Here is a 23171-nt window from a genome sequence, read left to right on the forward strand (position 1 = left end):
TTGTACATACTTTCATTAATTTCTTCAATTTTAGGGTAGCATTTAATGTTATCTACATGCCCACTGTATTATCTCATATATAGTAGCAAATATAAAATAAAAGTATTTTGTCTTTTAACAATGAAATGGTAAGCACACGTATACATGCTGTATAAAAATAATCATGATAGATCTATAGATATTTATATTGTATACAAGTCTCACAGTTTGCAATCTTTCATGTAGAAATACCTGTGAAATATTAATTCCAGTTTAAAATTAGGGATAGATATCTTGGTTCTAAGAGAATTTGAGACCTGTCATCTTTTAGTTTTGTTTTTCTTTCCTCTCTATCTTAGAGGAAGCCAGGATCTACTGTCTGATATTAGCCATCTTTAACATCATTTTCTTAAAAACTCTTATTGGAAAGTATCGTATTAATTTTTAATTTTTTTACCCTCCTTTTTGTGAACTGAAGATATACATGAACCTTAAAAAAAGTTTTTTATTTGTTTCACTAAGTAAAGATTTTGTTTTACTTCTCTACTTTATTCTGTGTGAATTCCTTAGACTTTGAAGTATCCCAGGCACTGGTTTAGAGATATTTATTCCAAGGCAGTTTACATGTGAATATTAGTTTACTTTGCACCAAATCAGAAAATTTAGTTTTCAGAATTATTTAAGGCTTTACTGTCAGTTAAAGGAATTATTTGTTTTTGGAGATGTTATTGCATGGACTTTGTGTGTAAGGTTGTTTCAGTAATGATAGTGTTTATTATAACTTTTTAATATATAAAACTTTAATTTTGTTTAGAGAAAAAGATTTGGATCTCAGGGTTGCAGCTTCTGGAGCACAAGACCCTGAGAAATCGGTAAGGGTTCCCGCTGTCTTTTAATGTTTAATCTTTCATTCAAATAAGCCTCAAATGTAGTGGCAGGTGGAGATAGAACATATTGGAGAAAATGTATGAGTAGACCAGTTTGAACAGTAATAAACTAAATTCATTTCTCATAAAACATTAAGTCCTAACTCTTACTTGTTTACTTCTCTAAGATAATTTTTCCTTTTTCATGTGTGTGTTTTTAAAGTTTCTTGTAAATTATTCCTTTCCAGTTTATTTACATGCACTATTCCATGCACTGTTTTAGTTTAATTTACAATGGATGTTAATAATTTTTTTCATTGTATCATGACCATTTTTCTTATATTAGAGGAATTTCCAAAGAAACTGAAATCTTTAATTCTAGGCTTTAAGCATTTTAGTAGTTTTTACTTAATGTAAATCTAGAGGTAATAACCTTATTTTTACTTTAATTCTTCAATTTTCATAATTGGAATGAATTACACATATCATTGCAGTTTAGTAAGGAGAAGGTAATAATTTATTACTCTTCTCAAAGGATACATTTTTTTTAGCTGGATGTGTAGAATTTATTTGCTAAGGCAAGTTTTTGTTTCATCTTTAATGATTAAGAAACTTTAATTTCATTAAAAAGTTCATTCTTAAAAAGAATACAGCAACTTAAAATTAGTCAGCTGTAGGCAACTTTTGTCTTATTTTTTCTTATGCTAAATATATACCTGTGGATTATTCATTTTAAAAAGTTTAATACTGTACCAGTATCACTCCCAGTGTGGCTTTTGACTGCTCATAGAGTAAAACTTTTAGATTAATCTGAGAAATCATTCCTGAGAAATTAAACATGCTGGGAAAAAAGGATGAATTCCAAAACTGAATATATTTTCCTCTATCAATAAATACCTTTGAAATAGTTTTGACAATCAAAAATTTCCTTTTCAAATCTTGAACTTTTTAATGTAATACGGTGGCATGTTAAACTTTGCATTTATAGTTACCTTAGTGTTTGACGGACCTTCTTATTTATATTTAAATGAAACAACCTTTGGAGTGTCAAGTTGCTTTATGAGAATAAATAAATAAAAATATTAGATATAATAGTTAGACCATTACTTTTGGGTTTACTATTGATGTGCACATCTTAGAAAAGGACACTTAAATGATGTTTTGGAGCGAGGGTAAGCAAACTGTAGCCTGTGGCCAAATCCACTTGCTGCCTATTTTTGTAAAGTTTTATTGCAGCACACCCTCGTTCATTTGCTTACATATTGTTTTGGTCTACTTTAGTAGTTGTGAAGACACCACGTGGCCTGCAAAGCCTGATATATTTACTAGCTGGCTCTTTACAGAAAACCTGTGCTCACACTGATCTAGAGAATACTTTGATGTTAGAATACTTTGATGGCAATTGGTAGTGAAGCAGCATAGTGTTGTAGTATAATAGAGTTTTATATTTAGAATTAATATCTGGCTCTAGTCTTTGCTTGATTATTTATGAATGGTGAGACCTTAGGTGATTTATGTACTTTCATGGAGTCTCAATTACCTCTTTTATAAAATAAGAATTGGATCTTCAAAATCTCTTATAGCTGTAAAGTTCTGTTATTCTATGTCTAACTTAAGTGCCTGCTGGCAGTCTGGGATAGAGGGTCTTTTGAGATCCCTTCCACCTTTAAATTTATGATTACATGTAACAAACAGATCTTTTTCTTTATTTTAGCCTGATAGACTAAAGCAGTTTAGTGTGACACCAAGACACTTCGAAGAGACGATACCACCTGAAAGACCCAGAGTAGCTTTCCAGACACCTCTCCCTCCTTTGTCTGCCCCATCTGTCCCACCCATCCCATCAGTTTACTCCATCCCATCTCAAAATGAAGATTTGCACAATGGACTCAGCAGCACCCTTGGTGAAATGGTGCCTCCCAGGTGCTTGTTTAAAATGTTTTGTGTTTGGGAATTAGGTAAGGTATCATTATATTGTATATTCAGAAAGATTTGCTGAAGCAGGTAATGTTATCCTTCGGAGATTTTTGTGCAGTTAAAGGCTTTTGTCAAATAATTTCTATTGAAATTTGGTTTCATTGTTGATCTTTTCTCTGTTATTATAAAAACAAGGGAAATCCTTATAACATTCTTTCGCTGTTTAAAGATGCTTCCGTATTTTTAAAATGCATAACTAAATATATTTATTATTTAGTTTTAGGTCGTATTTTGGAATATCTGTTTAACATATAAAACCTAGCCATTTTCAATTTTGTAATTTCCACTTGGCAAACATTGAATACTTTCTTCAGTTAATGCAGAAAAAGTTTCTAATGTGACTGTTTTATATATATTACTTTATTTTTATTTCTGTTTCCTTCAACTCTTTCTCTGTGATTACACAGGCTATGCAACTCAAATACCTGAAATAAAGTGTTGAAATTATAAAACCTGTATTTAGGTATTAGGGTAAAGATTTGATTTCCATAGGTAAAAAACATTGTGCTATACTGGACTAAACATAAAGAAAATCCTGTTAACATAGATATTTTCTGCTCTATACTTTCTTCTCTTAGTAGGATTTTCTCTTATTTTTGCTTACTATTAATGTATTAATTGTAGGATTGCATTTAATCAGGTGCTTTTCCTTTTTAACATTGGTATTTTCTGGGCTGTACGTTCCTTAAGGACTTGGTATTATTTTTTATTTACTGCTAACAAATTGTAGGACCATGTTTACTGTATTTATCAGGTGTTTTGTTTGTTTCATCTAATGACTTCCTGACTCAAAGGACTAGGTGGGATTGGAATTACAAAGCATGGTATGATGATTTTAGCATTGATTTAGGGATTAAAATGGTTGGCTTCACTCCCTGGATTTTGAGCCGACCACACTTACATTGAACTTCAGTTTTCTCATTTGTAAAAAGTAGAATTGTAACAGATATTTATATATGTGTGTGTATATGTATTTTTTTAATCTACAGTTATAGGGTTGTGAGGATTAAATTTTATATTAGTCTATAAAAATTTAAGATTTAATGATATTGACAGTTTCCTTTTATAGTAATTTTTCAACTGCTTTGTTTATCTATGGAGTGAGGATAGTAAGGTTAGACACGTTGAATGATAGTAAATATGAAAAATATTCATGACTGAAGAGAACTTTAATGCCTTCTCAGCTCTTCACAATTATTTTGAAGTACACAAGGGAGAAACTAATATATACACTCAAAAGTAAAAACATTCTAGGATGCCTCCTTTTTCTTTCTGTTCATCTAAAGGAATTTGCCTTTTACATTTTAAATAATGGAAAATATTGACTTGGTGGAAATACAGAGATAATTCCTAATCATTAATGAAGTGCTGATGTAGAGGTTTTTAGGAGTTTTAACTTTATGAAATGCTGAAAATTAACTCAGAAGTTTACTGTTGATATTTAAGTAGTTTCTTTTTCACATAGTTTAATTCCTTTGAAAGAGCAATACATTTTTAGAATTAAAAAAATACATCTTTCTCCCAGTCAAATGGAACCATTTATAATCTCATCTTGTACCTCTGCCTTTTCTTGATGTTGTGTCTTTCTTCTCTGTGACTAACTCACTCTAGTAGTGTAGCTGAAGCACTGCCTTTCCTAGAAAGCCTTCCTTATACTTTCCTTCTCTTCCCTATGTGATTTAAATGTTCCTGCTCCATGTTCCTGTAGCATCCTGTGTCTACTTGTATTGTTTCATTTACTGTACTCTGCTGTAATGGCTGTTTATTTTTGTATCATTCCTGAGGGACAGAGACCATGTTTGGTCAATACTGGCAGATAGTGACGAGTTAGATGTTAATTGATTGAATAAGTGTTGTACCTTAAATTCTGAGATTTTATATTTTTTGCTTTTTGAGTTATAATTTTTGATAAGAGATTGAAGCAAGATGGTGACTTTTCCTAAAGCAGCAATTAGATTTTCAATAAGATTTTTGTAAGAAAATAATATCTTGAGTTTTAAAAAATTTGCAGTGGAATATGAGAAGAATTTCCCAATTGTCTTTTGATACAGCATAGCACCTCTGCCTCCACCTCCCCTACTACCACCTTTGGCTACCAGCTATCGAACTCCTTACGATGATGCGTACTATTTTTATGGGGCCAGGAATACGTTGGATCCTAGTCTTGCTTACTGTAAGTTATCTGTGGGATAAACATTATTTTCCAGTGGTTCAATAAGGAAAATTGGTTTTTGTGCAAGCAAAAATATATAAATGAGAAAAAGCACAGCTTTACTTAATTCCAATATTATATATATATATTTATTTAATAAATACTGTATTTTAAAACTCTTATAATTCATAGTTATTTCCTTTTTATCTAGATTTAAGAAATATTTTATGTTTTCTTGCCTTATTCTCTGCTAACTCCTAACTCAAAAGGAAATGTGTATTTTTTTCCTTAGGAAACATTTTCAGTATGTGACTTTTCCTTTAGGGATAAAGTGTTATTAAGTGGGTACTCTGAAACAAATGTGTTGGTTTTCTTTTAAGATGGTTCAGGAATGATGGGAGTACAGCCTGCAGCTTACGTTACAGCTCCTGTCACCCACCAGCCAGCACAGCCTATTGTGTAAGTAGTTAAAATAATAATTTGTCTCAAGATTAATTTGTCTTCCATAGAACTTGTGTTATTCAGTGCATTGTTTTATTCTTCGGAACAGATATAACTTATTTTAATTTCCAATTATTACATAACCAGTATGTTCAAAGTATTGCTTTTAAGTCAGTGTTTCATAGAAAGCACATTTAAAAAATTAAGAATAACCTCACTTTCTTTCATTAGAAAAGTCATGTGAGTATAGTTATAGTTTTACATTTAAGTTCATGATCCATTTTGAATTATCTTTTGTATAAGGTGTTAGATTTCGATTGAAGGTCTTTTTTTTTTTTTTTTCTTCTGCTTTATGAGTGTCCAGTGGCTCCCAGCACCATTTGTTGACAGGATTATTTTTCCTGGGAATTGCTTTTGCACCTTTGTCAAAAATGGTCATATTTTTGTGGGTCTCTTTTTGGGATTCTCTGTTCTATTCCATTGTTCTATGTGTCTGTCCTTATGTTAGTATCACTTGATAATTGTAGCTCTGTGGAAGTTTGGAAGTCTAGAAGTATGAGTTCTTCAAATTTGGTTTTCTTTTCCAAGATTGTTTTGTTTATACTAGGTCCTTTGTATTTCAATGTGAATTTTAGGATCAGCTGCTCAGTTTCTGCCAAAAGGCAGTTGAGATTTTGATGGAGATTATATAGAATCTGTAAATCGGTTTAATATTACCATCTTAATTTTTTTTCAATTTTTTGTAATGGTAACATACACATAACATAAAATTTATCATTTTTAAGCACTTTTAGTGTATAGTTCAGTGATGTTAAGTACATTCATATTGTTGTGTAACCATCAGCACCATCAATTTCCAGAACTCTTTTCATCTTGCAAAACTGAAACTCTATACCTATTCACTATTCCCTCTCCCCTATACCCCTGGCACCCATATTCTACTCTCTGTTTCTATGATTTTGACTACTTTAGGTACCTCATAAAAGTGAAATCATACAATATTTATCTTTTGTGTCTGGCTTTTTTAACTTACCATAATGTTCTTGAGGTTCATCCATGTTGTGACCTAAGTCAAAATTTCCTTCCTTCCTTTTTTTTTTCTCCCCACACAGCTTGTAGGATCTTACTTCCCAGAATTTCCTTTATAAGGCCGAATAATATTTGATTGTATGTATATACCATATTTTGATTATCCATTCATCCACCAATGAATACTTGGGCTGCTTCCACATTTTAGGTATTGTGAATGGGCAACTGTGAATACGGATATACAACTTATCTCTTCAAGACTCTGCTTTCAGTTCTTTTAGGTATATACTCAGAAGTGGAATTGCTGGATCATATGGTAATTCTATTTTTAATTTTTTGAAGAACCACTATACTGTTTTCCACAGCAGCTGTACCATTTTATATTCCCACCAACTGTGCACAATGGTTCCAGCTTCTCCACATTCTCACCAACACTTATTAGTTTCTGTTTTTTTGCTAGTAGCCATCCTAAGGCGGGTTAGGTGGATCTCATTGTGGTCTTGATTAGCATTTCTCTATGATTACTGATGTTGAGCATCTTTTCATCTGCTTTTTGGCCATTTGTCTTATCTTTGGAGAATGTCTTTTCAAATCCTTCTTCATTTTTGAATTGGTTACTTTATTTTGTTGTTGTTATGTTTTAAGAGTTCTCTGTATACTCTGGATATTAATCCCTTATCAGATATATGATTTGCAAATATTTTCTCCCATTCTGTGTATTATCGTTTTACGCCATTGACACTATCTAGCAGTACTATAGATGCACACACATTTTAAATTTTCCATGAAGTCCAGTTTTCTATTTTTTCTTTTGTTGCCTTGCCTGTGTTTAGTGTCATATCTAAGAAATCATTGCCAAATCCAACGTTGTGAAGCTTTTGCCCTGTGTTTTCTTCTAAGAGTTTTATAGTTATCAGGTTTTACATTGAGGATTGTGATTTTGAGTTACCTTTTGTGTACAGTGTTAAATAAGGGTCCAACTTCATTCTTTGCATGTGGATATCATTTTCCCAGCACCATTTGTTGAAAAGACTGTCCTTTCCCCATTGTATGGTCTTGGCACCCTTGTCAAAAATCATTTGACTTTATATGTGTGAATTTACTTCTGGGTTTTCTGTTCTGTGCAGTTGGTCTATGTGTCTGTCTATATGCCAGTGCCATGCGTTTTTGATTACTATAGCTTTTTAGTAAGTTTTGAAATCAAGAAGTGGGAGTCCTCTAGCTTGTTCTTTTTCAAAATTGTTTTAGCTATTTGAGGTCTCTTGAGATTCCATATAAATTTGGGGAAGGGTTTTTCTATTTCTGCAAAAAAGGTCACTGGGATTTTAATAGAGCTTGCATCGAATCTCTAGATCACTTTGGGTAGTTTTGACATTTTAACAGTATTAAGTTTTCCAATTCATGAACAGGGGATGTGTTTCCATTTGTTTATGTCTTTAATTTCTTTCAGCAGTGTTTTGTAATTTTCACTGTACAAGTCATTCACCACTTTGGTTAAGTTAAATCCTGTGTAGTCTGGGTTTTTTTTTTTTTTTTTAAACATCTTTATTGGAGTATAACTGTTTTACAATAGTGTGTTAGTTTTTCCTTTACAACAAAGTGAATCAGTTATACATATACATATGTTCCCATATCTCTTCCCTCTTGCATCACCCTCTCTCCCACCCTCCCTATCCCACCCCTCTAGGTGGTCACAAAGCACAGAGGTGATCTCCCTGTGCCATGCAGCTGCTTCCCACTAGCTATCTAATTTACATTTGGTGGTGTATATATGTCCCTGCCACTCTCCCACTTCATCACAGCCCACCCTTCCCCCTGCCCATATCCTCAAGTCCATGCTCTAGTAAGTCTGTGTTTTATTCCTGTCCTACCACTAATCTCTTCATGACATTTTTTTCTCTTAGAGTCCACATATATGTGTTAACATACGGTATTTGTTTTTCTCCTTCTGACTTACTTCACTCTGTATGACAGACTCCAGGTCCATCCACCTCATTATAAATAACTCAGTTTCATTTCTTTTTATGGCTGAGTAATATTCCATTGTATATATGTGCCACATCTTCTTTATCCATTCATCTGTTGATGGACACTTAGGTTGCTTCCATGTCCTGGCTATTGTAAATAGAGCTGCAATGAACATTTTGGTACATGAGTCTTTTTGAATTATGGTTTTCTCAGGGTATATGCCCAGTAGTGGGATTGCTGGGTCGTATGGTAGTTCTATTTGTAGTTTCTTAAGGAACCTCCATACTGTTCTCCATAGTGGCTGTATCAATTTACATTCCCACCAGCAGTGCTAGAGGGTTCCCTTTTCTCCACACCCTCTCCAGCATTTATTGTTTCTAGAGTTTTTGATGATGGCCAATCTGACCGGTGTGAGATGATATCTCATTGTAGTTTTGATTTGCATTTCTCTAATGATTAATGATGTTGAGCATTCTTTCATGTGTTTGTTAGTAATCTGTATATCTTCTTTGGAGAAATGTCTATTTAGTTCTTCTGCCCATTTTTGGATTGGGTTGTTTGTTTTTTTTGATGCTATGATAAATAGAACTGTTTTTGTAATTTCCTTTTCAGATTGTTTATTGTTTGTGTATAGACATTCAACTGTTTTTTTTGTGTTGACTTTGTATTCTGGTACTTTGCTGAATTCATTATACTAACAGTTGTGTGTGTGTGTGTGTATGTGTGTTTTGGTAGTTTCGGTAGTTTGTGTCTTTCTAGAATTTGCCCATTTCATCAAGATAATCTAATGTGTTGGCATACAGTTCTTCATAGTATTCGCTTACAATCTTTTTCATTTTAATAAAGTCAGTAGTGATGTTTCTTTTATTCTTTTATTTCAGTAATTCTAGTCTTCTTATTTTCATTCTGGCTAAACATTTATCAATCTTGTTGATCTTGTCAAAGAATCAGCTATTGGTTTAATTGATTTTCTGTTGTGCTTCTGGTCTCCATTTCATTTATTTCTCCTCTAATATTTTTATTTTCTTCTTTCTGTTTACTTTGGGTTCAGTTTGCTCGTACATTTTCTAGTTTTTGAAGGTGGAAGTTTAGGTTATTAATATAGTGTCTTTTTTAATATATACACATTACAACTATAAATTTTCTTCTTATTACTGTTTTAGCTTCATTCCTTAAATTTTATACTTTGTGTTTTCATTTTTATTCATCTCAAAGTATTTTTCAGTTTCTCATTTGATTTGTTCATTGATCCATTGGTTAGTTTGGAGTATGTTGTTTAATTTCCACACAATTGTGAATTTCCCCAATTTCCTTTTGTTACTCATTTTTAATATAATTCCATTGCGGTTAGAGAACATATTTTGTACTCTTTCAATCCTTTTAAGTTTATTGAGGCTTATTTCATGACCTAACCTGTGGTCTGTGCTGGAGAATGTTTCATGTGCACTTGAGAAGAATGTGTGTTATCCTGTTTTGGGGTGGGTAGTTCTATCAATGTGACTTAGATCTAGTTGGTTTATAGTGTTTTTTATTTTCTGTTTCCTTGTTGAGCTTCTGTGCAGTTTTTCTGTTATAAGTAGTGTATTGAAGTCTCCAGTTATTATTTTTGATTTATTTCTGTCTTCAGTTCCGTCAGTTTTTGTTTCCTGTGTTTTGAGTCTGTAGTTATGTACATATATGGTTATAATTGTTATGTCTTACTGATCAGTTGACCCCTTTATCAGTATAAAAGAGCCTTTCTTTGTCTCTAGTAACAATTTTTGACTTAAAATATATTTTGTCTGTTAACAGTACTGCTATTCTTGTTATTTTTAGTTGCTGTTTGCATGATATATAATTTTCTGTGTTTTAACCTCAGTGTATTCTTTGAATCTAAAGTGTGACTCTATGTAGACAGCATACATTTGCATCCTACCTCCCACCCCCTTCAATTCTGCTAGCTTTTGCCTGTATTTACATTTAATGTAATTCCTGTTAAGGTAGGATCTCTGTCAGCCATTTTGCTATATATGTATCTTTTAAAAATATATTTTATGTCTTTTTTGTTTCTCTGGTCCTGCATTAGTTCCTTTTCTTTGATGTTAAATATAGCATTGCATTTTAATTCTCCTTTTAGTGTAATTTTTGTATTATTTTCTTTGTGGTTTCCTTGCAGATTGAAATTAATATTTTAATTTAAAAGAACTGAGTTCAGATTAACACCAATTTAATTTCAGTAGTATACAAAAAATTTTCTTTAATATAATGCCATTCCTTTCCTTCTTTTTTTTTTTAATTGGCTCATTCTACTCCATTCCAAGCCTTATCTTTTTTTTTCACATCTTTATTGGAGTATAATTGCTTTACAATGGTGTGTTAGTTTCTGCTTTATAACGAAGTGAATCAGCTATACATATATATATATCCCCATATCCCCTCCCTCTTGCATCTCTTTCCCACGCTCCCTACCTTTCCTTCCTCTTGATGCCATTGTTGTCAAAGTGTATCTTAATACACTTAAGCTCTTCAACACAATTTTATAACCCTTCCTTCCTTTATGTAGTTGTCTTTTAAATTTTTTTTTTTAAGTATTGAATGTTTTTTAAAAAATAATTTATTTATTTATTTATGGCTGTGTTGGGTCTTTGTTTCTGTGCAAGGGCTTTCTCTGGTTTCGCCAAGCGGGGGCCACTCTTCATCGCAGTGTGCGGGCCTCTCAATGTTGCGGCCTCTCTTGTTGCAGAGCACAGGCTCCAGATGCGCAGGCTCAGTGGCCGTGGCTCACGGGCCCAGCCACTCCATGGCATGTGGGATCTTCCCGGACCGGGGCACGAACCTGTGATTCTCAACCACTGCGCCACCAGGGAAGCCCTGTAGTTGTCTTTTAAATCAGATAGAGAAGAATACGTTACAAATAAAAACATATTTGTAATATCTTTTTAAAAAATTTTATTTAAAAAAATTTATTTATTTATTTTTGGCTGCATTGGGTCTTCGTTGCTGTGTGTGGCTTTCTCTAGTTGCGGTGAGCGAGGGCTACTCTTCATTGCGGTGCACGAGCGTCTCATTGCAGTGGCTTCTCTTGTTGTGGAACATGGGCTCTAAGCATGCGGGCTTCCGTAGTTGTGGCACACAGGCTCAGTAGTTGTGGCTAATGAGCTCTAGAATACAGGCTCAGTAGTTGTGGCACATGGGCTTAGTTGCTCCGCGGCATGTGGGATCTTCCCGGACCAGGGCTCAAACCCATGTCCCCTTCATTGGCAGGCAGATTCTTAACCACTGCACCACCAGGGAAGTCCCATATTTGTATTATCTTTCATCTTTACCTATGTGGTTACTGTTACTGGTGTTCTTTATTTCTTTGTGTTTACTCCAGTTTTACTGTCGAGTGTTCTTTATTTCAACCTGAAGTGCTCCATTCAGTATTTCGTATAAGACAGGTCTGTTAGTGTTGACTTCTCTGATTTTTATTTAATAATGTTCTAATTTCACTTGTATTTTTTTTTTTTTTTTTTTTTTTTTTTTTTTTTTTTTGCGGTACGCGGGCCTCTCACTGTGGTGGCCTCTCCCGTGGCGGAGCACAGGCTCCGGACGCGCAGGCTCGGCGGCCACGGCTCACGGGCCCAGCCGCTCCGCGGCACGTGGGATCCTCCCGGACCGGGGCACGAACCCGCGTCCCCTGCATCGGCAGGCGGACTGTCAACCACTGCGCCACCAGGGAAGCCCTCACTTGTATTTTTGAGGCATTGTTTTTCTGGATATAAAATTCTTGGTTGACTTTTTTTTTTTTCTGTTAGCACTTTGAATATGTCATCTCATTGCCTGCTGGCCTTCATGGTTTCTGATGAGCTCTTAATCTTATTGAAGATCCCTTGGATGTGATGAGTTATTTTCTTGCTGCTTTTGAGATTCTTTCTTTGTCTTTGGATATGTTGACTATGATGTGTATAGATGTGGATCTCTGAGTCTTTTTGCTTTGAGTTTGATGAGCCCCATATGCATAATTTCTAAGAAGTACGAGCCCTGGATCACCAGGGAAAAAGGAGAAAAAGGAAGGGTGGGAGGAGCCTTCAGTTGCTAGGGAATCATTACTCCTACTTTACCCAACACTTAAAACATCTTACCTTTGACACAATTCCCATCCCATGCCTCCATATACAGGGCAAGGTTTTAGGGATTTTATTAGTCATACACAATCAATACCATCAATAAAATCTATGACTCAGTGAAAAAGAAAAATGTGTATAAGTTTACGTATTTTTTCCATTTCTTTATTTTTAGTTTTGAATGCTGGTTATCTTTGCTCTTTTATGTGCTTTCTTTGTATACTCTTTCAGAAATATATTTCGTGAAATGTGGAAGCAATATCACTCTTTAAGCAAAAATGATTGGAAAATTTATGAGAGACAGAATTATAGGAGGATGATACAAATTTGTTTAATGGAGGAGGGTAAAAATTACAGAGATTATTAATGAAGCTGCCAGTGTCTGAGTAACAAAAAGGGAAATTCCCAAAGCAGTTTGTAAAATAGAAAGTGAAGATTAGGGACTTTCACTACTTTTCCGTGGAAAATTTGAAGTTCATATTCAGAAATGACAAAATATACAAGGACATAAACCATAAGTGGGAATAGGCTTGCAAAAAAAGAATGACAGAGACCTCAGATGAGGAATTGTTAGGCAAAATATAAAATAGTCATATTGATCATGTTTATATCAGGGCATAAGAAACTATGAAGAATGACCAACAGATTTGAAATAGAATTAACTAGATATTTTAGTAAAAATTTTAAATAATTGAGAATAGTAACTCAATGGATGGGCCTTAATAGCAGATTTGAAATACCCAAAGTGAGAATTAATAAGTTGGAACATTGGTTTTCAAATGTCATCCCCAGAGTAGCAGAATTATGGGAACATGTTGGAAATGCAAACTCTCTGGCCCCATCCTACCTATGTATCAGAAACTCTATGCTGGGGCCCAACAACTTGTGTTCAATAAGCTTTCCTGGTGATTCTGATGTACACTAAAGTTTGAGAACCTCTGAACTAGTGGATCTGAAGAAATTCAGCCAGAACAGGGAGAAAAAGACATGGAAAATATGAAAAAGGGGGTAAAAATTATGGCACTGTAAAGGTTTAAGTGTAACTAATTGGAATTCTAGAAAAAGAGAGAGAATGAGATGGAAGAAGTATTTGAAGAGATGATATCTTAAAATTTTCTACAATTGATAAAAGGTCCTAATCTATAGATTCTAGAAGCCTAATACCTCTCAAACAGGAGAAATAAAAGAATTCCATACCAAGACAATCATAGTAAAACTTTAGAACATAAATGAAATACAGAGGAACTTAAAATCAGCCAGAAAGAAAAGACATTACTTTCAAATGAACTCTAGGAATGAATTCAGAAGATAACAATAGATACTGTCAATTTGTTGAGATGATTTTATACTCAGCAAAGTTATTTTTCATGAATGAGATTGAAATAAAAATATTTAAAGAGAAACAGCTGAATTTGCCATTAGAAGACCCTTAGTAAGTACAATTCTAAATGCAGAAGGAAGGTCACATAGGGGAGGTCTGAGTTACATGAAAGAGTAGAAAGAAAAAAATGTGGTAAATATGTAGGTAGAATTAAATAAATATTATATATAGTAAAATTATAATGGGTTTAAAAGTAAGTAAAATTAAGAGTAATTAATAGGAATAGCATGTAATTTGGATGGGGTTAGATGGAGTTATTGTGTTTTAAAATCTTTGTATCATTTGTGAGCATGGTAAAGATTTTGATTAGCTTTAGTCTTTGATAAGTTATGTATGCGTGTTATATTTCTAGGATAACAACAAAAAACATATGGATAAAAGGTGCAACTTACTAATGTGCTAGAGGAAAAAAAACCCAAAAGGAGGTAAATAAAAGAGAGAACAAAAAGAAACATTGAAAGGTTTAAGGAGCCTATTTAATCTGATTGTAAGTCCAAATTAAATGGCAAAATTAAATTTGATGTTAGTAAATGGTATAGTATCTAGGTCAGAGAGAAAGCTTGTCATACTAGTTGCAGAAGCAAAATCCAGGTACATGTTATTTATAAGATATACTTGAGCAAGTGGTATAGAAAAGTTGAAAGTAAAAGGGTACAGATATACTAGGAGAATATGAATTATACTAAAATTTGTTTAACTATAGTAACATTAGATGAAATGGAGTTTTCAGTCATAAAGGTTTGTTTGAGACAAAGAGGATCCATTTATAAAGAATAGAGGTTCATTTTAGCAGGATAATGTAACAAAATGTGTGTGTGTGTGTGTGTGTGTGTGTGTGTGTGTGTGTGTGTTACGTGGGCCTCTCACTGCTGGGGCCTCTTCCATTGTGGAGCACAGGCTCCAGACGCGCAGGCTCAGCGGCCATGGCTCACGGGCCCAGCCGCTCCGTGGCATGTGGGATCTTCCTGGACCAGGGCACGAACCCGTGTCCCCTGCATCAGCAGGCAGACTCTCAACCACTGCGCCACCAGGGAAGCCCAACAAAAATTTTTATGCACCTGAAAACATCATCTCAAAATTCATAAAGCAAAAATCTAAAGAACTGCAGGTAAAAGTTGACAAATATAGAATCCTAATGTGAGACTTTATTACTTCTTTTTATAAGTGTTAGATAAAGCAGAAAATAATAAAGTTAGAGAATAATTTACTTAACATAATTGACAAGCTTATTTTAGTGGAAATGTATAGAAATTCACCTCAAACTTGAGAATATATATTTTTACTAATCTCACAATATTTATAAAACTTACCACATCCTAGTCCTTATAGAAGTCTCAGTAAATTTTGGTAGACTCATATCCTATGGACCATTTAAAGTAGAAATCAATTTTTAAAATAGCAAACCCTTGATATATTGGAAATTAGAAAATAAGGAACAAATTATAAAATATGTAAAAAGGATGAAAATTAAAATAATTATCAGGCATCTAAAAAGTGAGAAAAAGAATAGCAAAGTAAACCAAAGAAGCAAGGAAAGAAATAATGAGAAGAGAAATAAATGAAATAGAAATATATAATACTGAGGATCAACAGAATCTAAAGTTCTTTGAAAAGACTATTAAAATAGATAATTCTCTACTGATGTTGGTCAAGGAAAAAAAAAACAAAAGTGAAAGGTATAAATAAAAATATTAGGAATGAAAAAAATTGTCACTTTAGTTGTAGTTAACCTTAAAAAGACAATAAAAATATATTATGAACAATTTTATGACAGTGAATTTGGAAATTTAAGTGAAGAAAAATTCTTATTAAATTTAACTTAATAAAACTTATAAGAAGTAATAAAAAACATGGATAATATCAAAACTGTTTTAAAATTTGAGGGTCACAAGTTTCAAATCATCCCACAAAACAAACTGCATCTAGATGGACTGGTTAATTACACCAGACATTCAAGGAAAAAAATTAATCTTACACAAACTAATACAGAGTATCAAATTCAACTGCTACTGAGACTATGATACTCTTGATACTCAAACCTGACAAGGCCAATATGAGAATAGGAAGTTATAGGCTAGTTTCACTCACAGATAGAAGAATCCTAAAATTGAACCTCATAATGTAGAAACGGATATTTCATCCCAAATTGCAATTATTCTGGAAAGCAGGATGAATAAACTTAGTATTTCATATCATCTAAGCGTGTTGGCTTTTCAGAGTGCCTTGGTTTGAATCCAGGTTTTACTAATCAGCTTAAGGCAAGTTTCATAAGTTTTATTTCTTGTTTGTTAATTGGGATAATAATGGTATCAACTCATTGGGTTATTCTGAGGATTGAATGAATTAAAATATGTAAAGCATCTAGAACCATGTCTGATATATACTAAATGCTAATTGGTGATAGATATCAACATTATGGTAAAATCAATTACTGTAATACATCATTTTAAGAGAACAAAGAAAAAAGTTATATGGTTATTTCAATAGATACAGAGAAAGCATTAATAAAATTCAATATGTCAGTATGTTAGAGGGAGACCTGCTTACACTGAGAAAGTATAAACATGAAAAACCTGCATCATATATTTTACTTAATGGTGAAATGTTTAAAATACTCTTTTTGAGATTGATAATAATGACTAGTGTAATTATTTTCATTACTTTTAGGGCTCAATAATTGTAGCAAGGTCAAAAATAAAGAAAGGAAGGAAGATAGGTACAAGGATTAGAAGAAGAGAGAAAACTGATATTATTTGCAAAAGAATGTACAGATAAAATATAGAATTAATAGGAGTGTTAGCAGAATTGATGAACACAAAATTACACAAAATTATACAAAATTAGTATATAAAAAGCAGCTGCAGGAAATGGTAATTTCTTAAAATGTTAAATGTCTACTTACCATACAACACTGCAGTTCCACTGCTAGGCATATTCTAGAATGTCCTCTAACACCATATACAAAAATAAACTCACAGTAGATTAAAGACCTTAATGTAAGACCAGAAACCATAAAACTCCTCAAAGAAAACATAGAACATTCTTGGACATAAATTGTAGCAACACTTTTTGGATCCATTTCCTAAAGCAAAGGAAATAAAAGCAAAAAATAAATAAATGGAACAATTAAACTTAAAAGCTTTTGCAGAGCAAAGGAAACCATCGACAAAAGGAAAAGACAGGCTACTGAATGGGTGAAAATATTTGCAAATGATATGACTGATAAGGAGTTAATATCCAAAATATATAAACAGCTCATACAACTCAACATCAAAAAAACAAACAACCCGATTAAAAAATGGGCAGAGGGCTTCCCTGGTGGTGCAGTGGTTGGGAGTCCGCCTGCCGATGCAGGGGACACAGGTTCATGCCCCTGTCTGGGAGGATCCCACATGCCGCGGAGTGGCTGGGCCTGTGAGCCATGGCCGCTGAGCCTGTGCGTCCAGAGCCTGCGCTCCGCAAAGGGAGAGGCCACAACAGTGAGAGGCCCGTGTACCACAGAAAAAAAAAAAAAATGGGCAGAAGACCTGAATAGACATTTCTCCAAAGAGGACGTGCACAGGGCCAACACGCAAATGAAAAGATGCTTAACATCCGTAAGTATCAGAGAAATGCAAATTAAAGCCACAATGAGATATCACCTCACTCCTGTCAGGATGGTCATCAAAAAGAACACAACTAGCAAATGTTGGTGAGGATGTGGAGAAAAGGGAACCCTCATACATTGTTGGTAGGAATGTAAATTGGTGCAGCCACTGTGGAAAACAATATGGAGGTTTCTCAAAAAACTGAAAAGAGAATTACTGTATTACTCAGCAATTCCACTCCTGGGTATATATCTGAAAAAAACAAAAACACTAATTCGAAAAGATACATGCACCCCATTATTCATAGCAGCATTACTTATAGTTGCCAAGATATGGAAGCAACCTAAATGTCCATCAACAGATGAGTGGATAAAGAAGGTGAGATTTATATACACAATGGAATACTACTCAGCCGTAAAAAAACAGAATTCTGCCATTTGCAGCAACATGGATGAACTTGGAGGGCATTATGCTAAGTGAAATAAGTCAGAGAAAGACAAATACTCTATGATATCATTTGTATGTGGAATCTAAAAAATACAACAAACTAGTGAATATAACAAAAAAGAAGAAGACTCACAGATATAGAGAGCAAACCAGTGGTTACCAATGGGGAGGGAGAAACTTTTGGGTGTAAGATAAGCTCAAGGATATATTGTACAACATGGGGAATATAGCCAATATTTTGTAATAACTGTAAATGGAAAGTAACCTTTAAAGTTGTATAAAAAATAAATTTAAAAAAATCCCCAAAACAATAAAGCACACATTTTATTTCTGCCATCAAAAAATAAAAGGTGATGATGTTATTTTTGGAGATAGGAGCCTTTTGTAGTCTCTTTTTTATTAGTATGGTTTTATTTTAAAAATAATATTTGAATTTATCTTTTATAATAAAGATATTTAAATATATTGTTTTCTTCAAAGTGGCTATATTCCTGTATTTTAACATGTATTGTAAACAAATAGTACTTTATTTCTTGAGGTTTATATTACTGTAATATGTTAAAAAATTTTTTTAAATTCCTTGTAAGTTTTTAAAAATTTTAAATTTATTTGGGATAAGACTCTTTACTGTATTTATATTGTTTTATTCTTGAAATGGCTAGGAAGTTATTTTCAATACTTTATTTTAGAGCAAATTTATTAAGTAAGTCATTAGTTATGATATTACTAGAGGGACTTCCACTGCATTCAGAAAAGTGCGTAAGTAATTAGTATATTGCTTGATGAATTATCACAAACTGTTTTTACTTGTATGTGAAAGTTTTACTTGCATGTAACTGCCACCTAGGTTAAGAAATAGATTCAGTAAATTTGAAAGTTCCATTAATTGTGAAAGCAGAGATAAGTGTCATTTACTTAAGGATTTCTCTTTGAACTATAGAGAGATTCTTTCCCTATTTTAAATGTACTTAAATGCCATGCTATTTCAAAGGCATGTTGCATTTTCTTCTTGTTTTGTTATAAATGAATCTGGATTATTGTGTATTTGATGTAGGAGTACGGTTGGACAGAATGAACTGAAAATTACAAGTGATCGAGCAATAAATTCAGGATTGTTTTTTGAAGGTAAACCAAAGCCTTCAAAACAGTCACTTCAGTCTTACCAAGAAGCTTTGCAGGAGCAGGTATTCATTCATTTTTTTTATTCATTCGTTTGTTCATTCATCTAATGTTAAACATCTTATGTGTTAGTACAGTGGTCTGTTAAAACTCAGAGTGTGGCAGAGGAGAACAAATTCCATTCATTTATAATTCAGTGTGATAAGGTTTGATGTAGGTAGACTGGAATGCATGGGATAGGGAGAATAATTGCCTGGGCTGTTAGGAGGGCTTCACATGGCTGATATTTGAGTTGCATGTTATACAGTGAATAAATGTGAAATTCCTGGTGTATTCAGGGAATGGAATTGATGTAGGAGAAGGGGCTGGAGTGTTAGATTGTGCTGGATTGTGAAGGATAGCTAATAAGGGGTTTTCAGTTTCATCTAGTTATCAATAGCCAAAGGGAGGACATTTTAAACTAAAGAGTGAAAGAAATAGTTGATATGAGTAGATGTGGCTTTTAGGAAGATATCTCGTTGTGATATGGACAGTTGGGAAAGAGATGTGGCAGAGAAACCTTTTAGTAAACTATTGAGGTGGTCCAACCAGGAGGTTACAAGACCCTGAACCAGGTGGGGAAGATGGAGAGGGCATCCAAGAGACAATTCTGGGATTCCATTGATAGGACTTAGATTTAGGGAGTGAGGAAAGAACAGAGGGCTTGAAGATGATTCTGAGTGTTGTAATCTGAGAGAATAATGAGGCTGTGAACTGAGGGTAGGGAAAAAAGAGGTAGAAAGCTTAAGGAGGAGGATAATGTTCTGTTGTGGTTTGTAATGTTTGGAGAGAGTTTACTTAAGATTAACTGTATCAGAGACTTCCCTGATGGCGCAGTGGTTAAGAATCCACCTGCCAATGCAGGGCACACAGGTTCGAGCCCTGGTCCAGGAAGATCCCACATGCCGCGGAGCAACTAAGCTCGTGTGTCACAACTACTGAGCTTGTACTCTAGAGCCCGTGAGCCGCAACTGCTGAGCCCACGTGCCACAACTCCTGAAGCCTGCGTGCCTAGAGCCCGTGCTCTGCAACAAGAGAAGCCACCGCAACGAGAAGCCTGCGTGCTGCAATGAAGGGTAACCCCCGCTCACTGCAACTAGAGAAAGCCCGTGTGCAGTAATGAAGACCCAATGCAGCCAAAAATAAATAAATAAATAATAATAATAATAAATTACTAGCCTAAAAAAAAAAAGAGTAGCGGTATTAGATATGTGGGTTTTTTGAGGGGAATACTCATATCTCCTCCAGAGAGGACCCTGGAACTCTAGGTATATATTCACCTGAGGTACTTGTCTACAAAGTTTCACTTGATTTCTTCTAAAGCTTAGTTTTTTTGTTCAGTTTCTTACTTTGGGCAACCTCCTTGGAAGGTGGATTATTTTAAATTACAGAATTACCCACATTATTTTTTTGTGTGTTATGATTCTACAAACAAAAGACTGCATTTTTCTGTCTGTTTTCAAATGAGCATATTAAAAACACCACTGACAAAACCAGATTTCCTAACTCTAGAATTTTATTTTATGTATGTGATAACTTCCTTGGCCTTTCTGGAGTAGTTGCTTAAATTTTCCATGCATATGGTTGTGATTTTAAAAGTAACTTTCCAAAATGTAGATCTTTATTCATTGCCTATTTATGTTTTTAGAGACCAACCCTGTGCTTATACTTGATGATAAGACTGTATTTGTTTTTTATGATTTCATAAAGTATACTTAAATAGCCCAACACTCTCCAGAGAGCTTTGAACCTTCAACAGCTTTGAATTTTGGGAATGGAGTTTGCCCAGGGTAGGGTAGGTCTGGTGAGGTATAGGAAATAGTTGGCCCAGATCTCATGAGGTGTGAGGAGTAGTTTGTTGCTGGCCAGATCCCATGAAAGGGTAGATGAAAAAAGGAAGTAGGGCGATTCTGTTGGTCCCCATGAAACTGGTGAGGTTAGGGAGGGAATGAAGCTGGGGGGTGGGAAGATGGAGTTGGTTTAGTCCAAAGTGGCACCAGTGACTGGAAAGGACTCAAGTGGCATGATGTGAGGGAGTAGCAGCTATATATTTCAGCTGTCAAAGTGTTTTAAAATTGTTTTTATTTTATTTTATTTTATTATAAATTTATTTTATTTATTTTATTTTTGGCTGCATTGGGTCTTGGTTGCTGCGCGCGGGCTTTCTCTAGCTGCGGCGAGCGGAGGCCACTCTTAGTTGTGGTGCCCAGGCTTCTCATTGCGGTGGCTTCTCTTGCTGCGGAGCACGGGCTGTAGGCGCGCGGGCTTCAGTAGTTGTGGCTCGCAGGTGCTAGAGCACAGGCTCAGTAGTTGTAGTGCACCGGCTTAGTTGCTCCGCAGCATGTGGGATCTTTCTGGACCAGGGCTCGAACCCGTGTGCCCTGCATTGGCAGGAGGATTCTTAACCACTGCGCCATCAGGGAAGCCCCTTAAATTGTTTTAAAATATATTTGTGATGTTAAATTTTATAGTGAAGTATACTGAAAAAAAATCCAGTTTTTTCTCTAGTAAGAAAAAGAAAATCTGATATTAAAACTAACTTTTTGTATCAGAATACTTGTCAGCACTTATTATGAATGTTTCTTAATGTTGTTAAGATTCGAGAAAGAGAAGAAAGAAGAAAGAAAGAACGAGAAGAAAAAGAAGAATATGAAGCTAAATTAGAAGCTGAAATGAGAAGTTATAACCCCTGGGGGAAAGGTGGAGGTGGTGCTCCTCTGAGAGATGCAAAAGGAAATCTGATAAGTATGTTATTTCCATTGTTTTGTTGTTTTTAAGAGAAACTAAGTTTAACTTTTTAAAAGAATGGGGAGTAGAAAAAAGTGGGAATCATAGTCTGTAAGGCAAGGTCTTTTTTTGTACAACTTAATGCAAAAGAGGTATTTTGATAGTAAGCATAATAACAGGTTAAAAAGCCTTTCTTCTTCAGATTACTATTCATTTATTTTTATTACAAATGTTTCACCCTCCAATGATAATAACTCAGTTGCAGAGAAAAGTTCATGTTAGTTGGCAAGTTGTTTTTTTTGTTTGTTTGTTTGTTTTGTGGTATGCGGGCCTCTCACTGCCGCGGCCTCTCCTGCCGCGGAGCACAGGCTCCAGATGCGCAGGCCCAGCGGCCATGGCCCACGGGCCCAGCCGCTCCGCGGCACGTGGGATCCTCCCGGACCGGGGCACGAACTCGCGTCCCCTGAATCAGCAGGCGGACTCCCAACCACTGCGCCAGCAGGGAAGCCCAGTTGGCAAGTTTTTACCCAAACTAGTAGTTAGAATTTTTTAAAGTTTTCTAGTAAAAATAATAAAACCCTTATTGCAATTTTTTTTTTAAACTAGTAAGACGTCTTTAAAATAAGTGATCTGGTATAGTGGGGGGAAGTTATATTTAATTCATATATGCCATGTACTTGCACAATGCAGGGACTCATTTGACAAAGATCTGGCCTCAGAAACTTTTGGCAGGTTTCAGAATTATATTGATTTATCTTTCAATTATGTACTCTTAAAAATGTTCCATCTAGAAATCACACAGCAAGCACTTTGAAAAGATGCTTTATATAACTTGTTATATATATTGGAATGGTCTCTGATTAGCTTTTAGCTTAGAATAAAAGCAGAGAAAGATAATGGGTTTTAAAAAATTGTTTAATTGGAAATGAGAAATGAATAATTAGAAACCCATTAAAATGGTAAAAATGTAAATTTCACATTCTTTGGGTTTATGCTTTGTTGTAGGGATAGCTGAGTGATGCGATCAGAAGATTTTGAGGGGTACTGAGTTATTAGAGTTCTTAAGTATTATGCCTTTGATTCTTTGTTAAAGATGGCTTTTTAAAAAAGATATATTTGAGGCCCACTTAAATTAATGAGATAATTCTTTTCTTTTCCAAAGGATTTATTCCTTTCCTTTCTTCACCTCATAAATACTTTCCTCACAGTTTTGAAGACTAGAACTCTTACTCTCTCTTTATAGATGAGATGATTTTAGGTGATGCATAGATAAGCATAGAAGTTAAACGTTTATTTGAATATATATTAGAAAAAACACTGATTTTCCATTAATGGATAGTACTATAACATTTCCTTTGAAAGTAAAGACATTTA

At 34.3% G+C, this 23171-nt stretch overlaps 1 protein-coding gene across 11 annotated transcripts in view; it reads left to right on the top strand.

Annotated features, from left to right (window-relative positions):
• Positions 1 to 23171, top strand: part of CSPP1 (centrosome and spindle pole associated protein 1) — a 122167-nt gene that overhangs the window by 45749 nt on the left and 53247 nt on the right. For 7 of the 11 annotated variants that reach the window (XM_067018058.1, XM_067018062.1, XM_067018059.1 and 4 more), the window contains 6 exons: positions 794 to 851; positions 2560 to 2768; positions 4874 to 4995; positions 5355 to 5433; positions 18967 to 19096; positions 21668 to 21815. In XM_067018058.1, the coding sequence (XP_066874159.1) occupies positions 794 to 851; positions 2560 to 2768; positions 4874 to 4995; positions 5355 to 5433; positions 18967 to 19096; positions 21668 to 21815 (746 nt within the window). The remainder of the gene's footprint in view (positions 1 to 793; positions 852 to 2559; positions 2769 to 4873; positions 4996 to 5354; positions 5434 to 18966; positions 19097 to 21667; positions 21816 to 23171) is intronic. The other 4 variants (XM_067018063.1, XM_067018064.1, XM_067018065.1 and 1 more) reach the window with 1 other exon arrangement.

This window comes from Kogia breviceps, chromosome 17, assembly GCF_026419965.1.
Source record: "Kogia breviceps isolate mKogBre1 chromosome 17, mKogBre1 haplotype 1, whole genome shotgun sequence".
Classification (NCBI taxonomy): Eukaryota; Metazoa; Chordata; class Mammalia; order Artiodactyla; family Physeteridae; genus Kogia; species Kogia breviceps.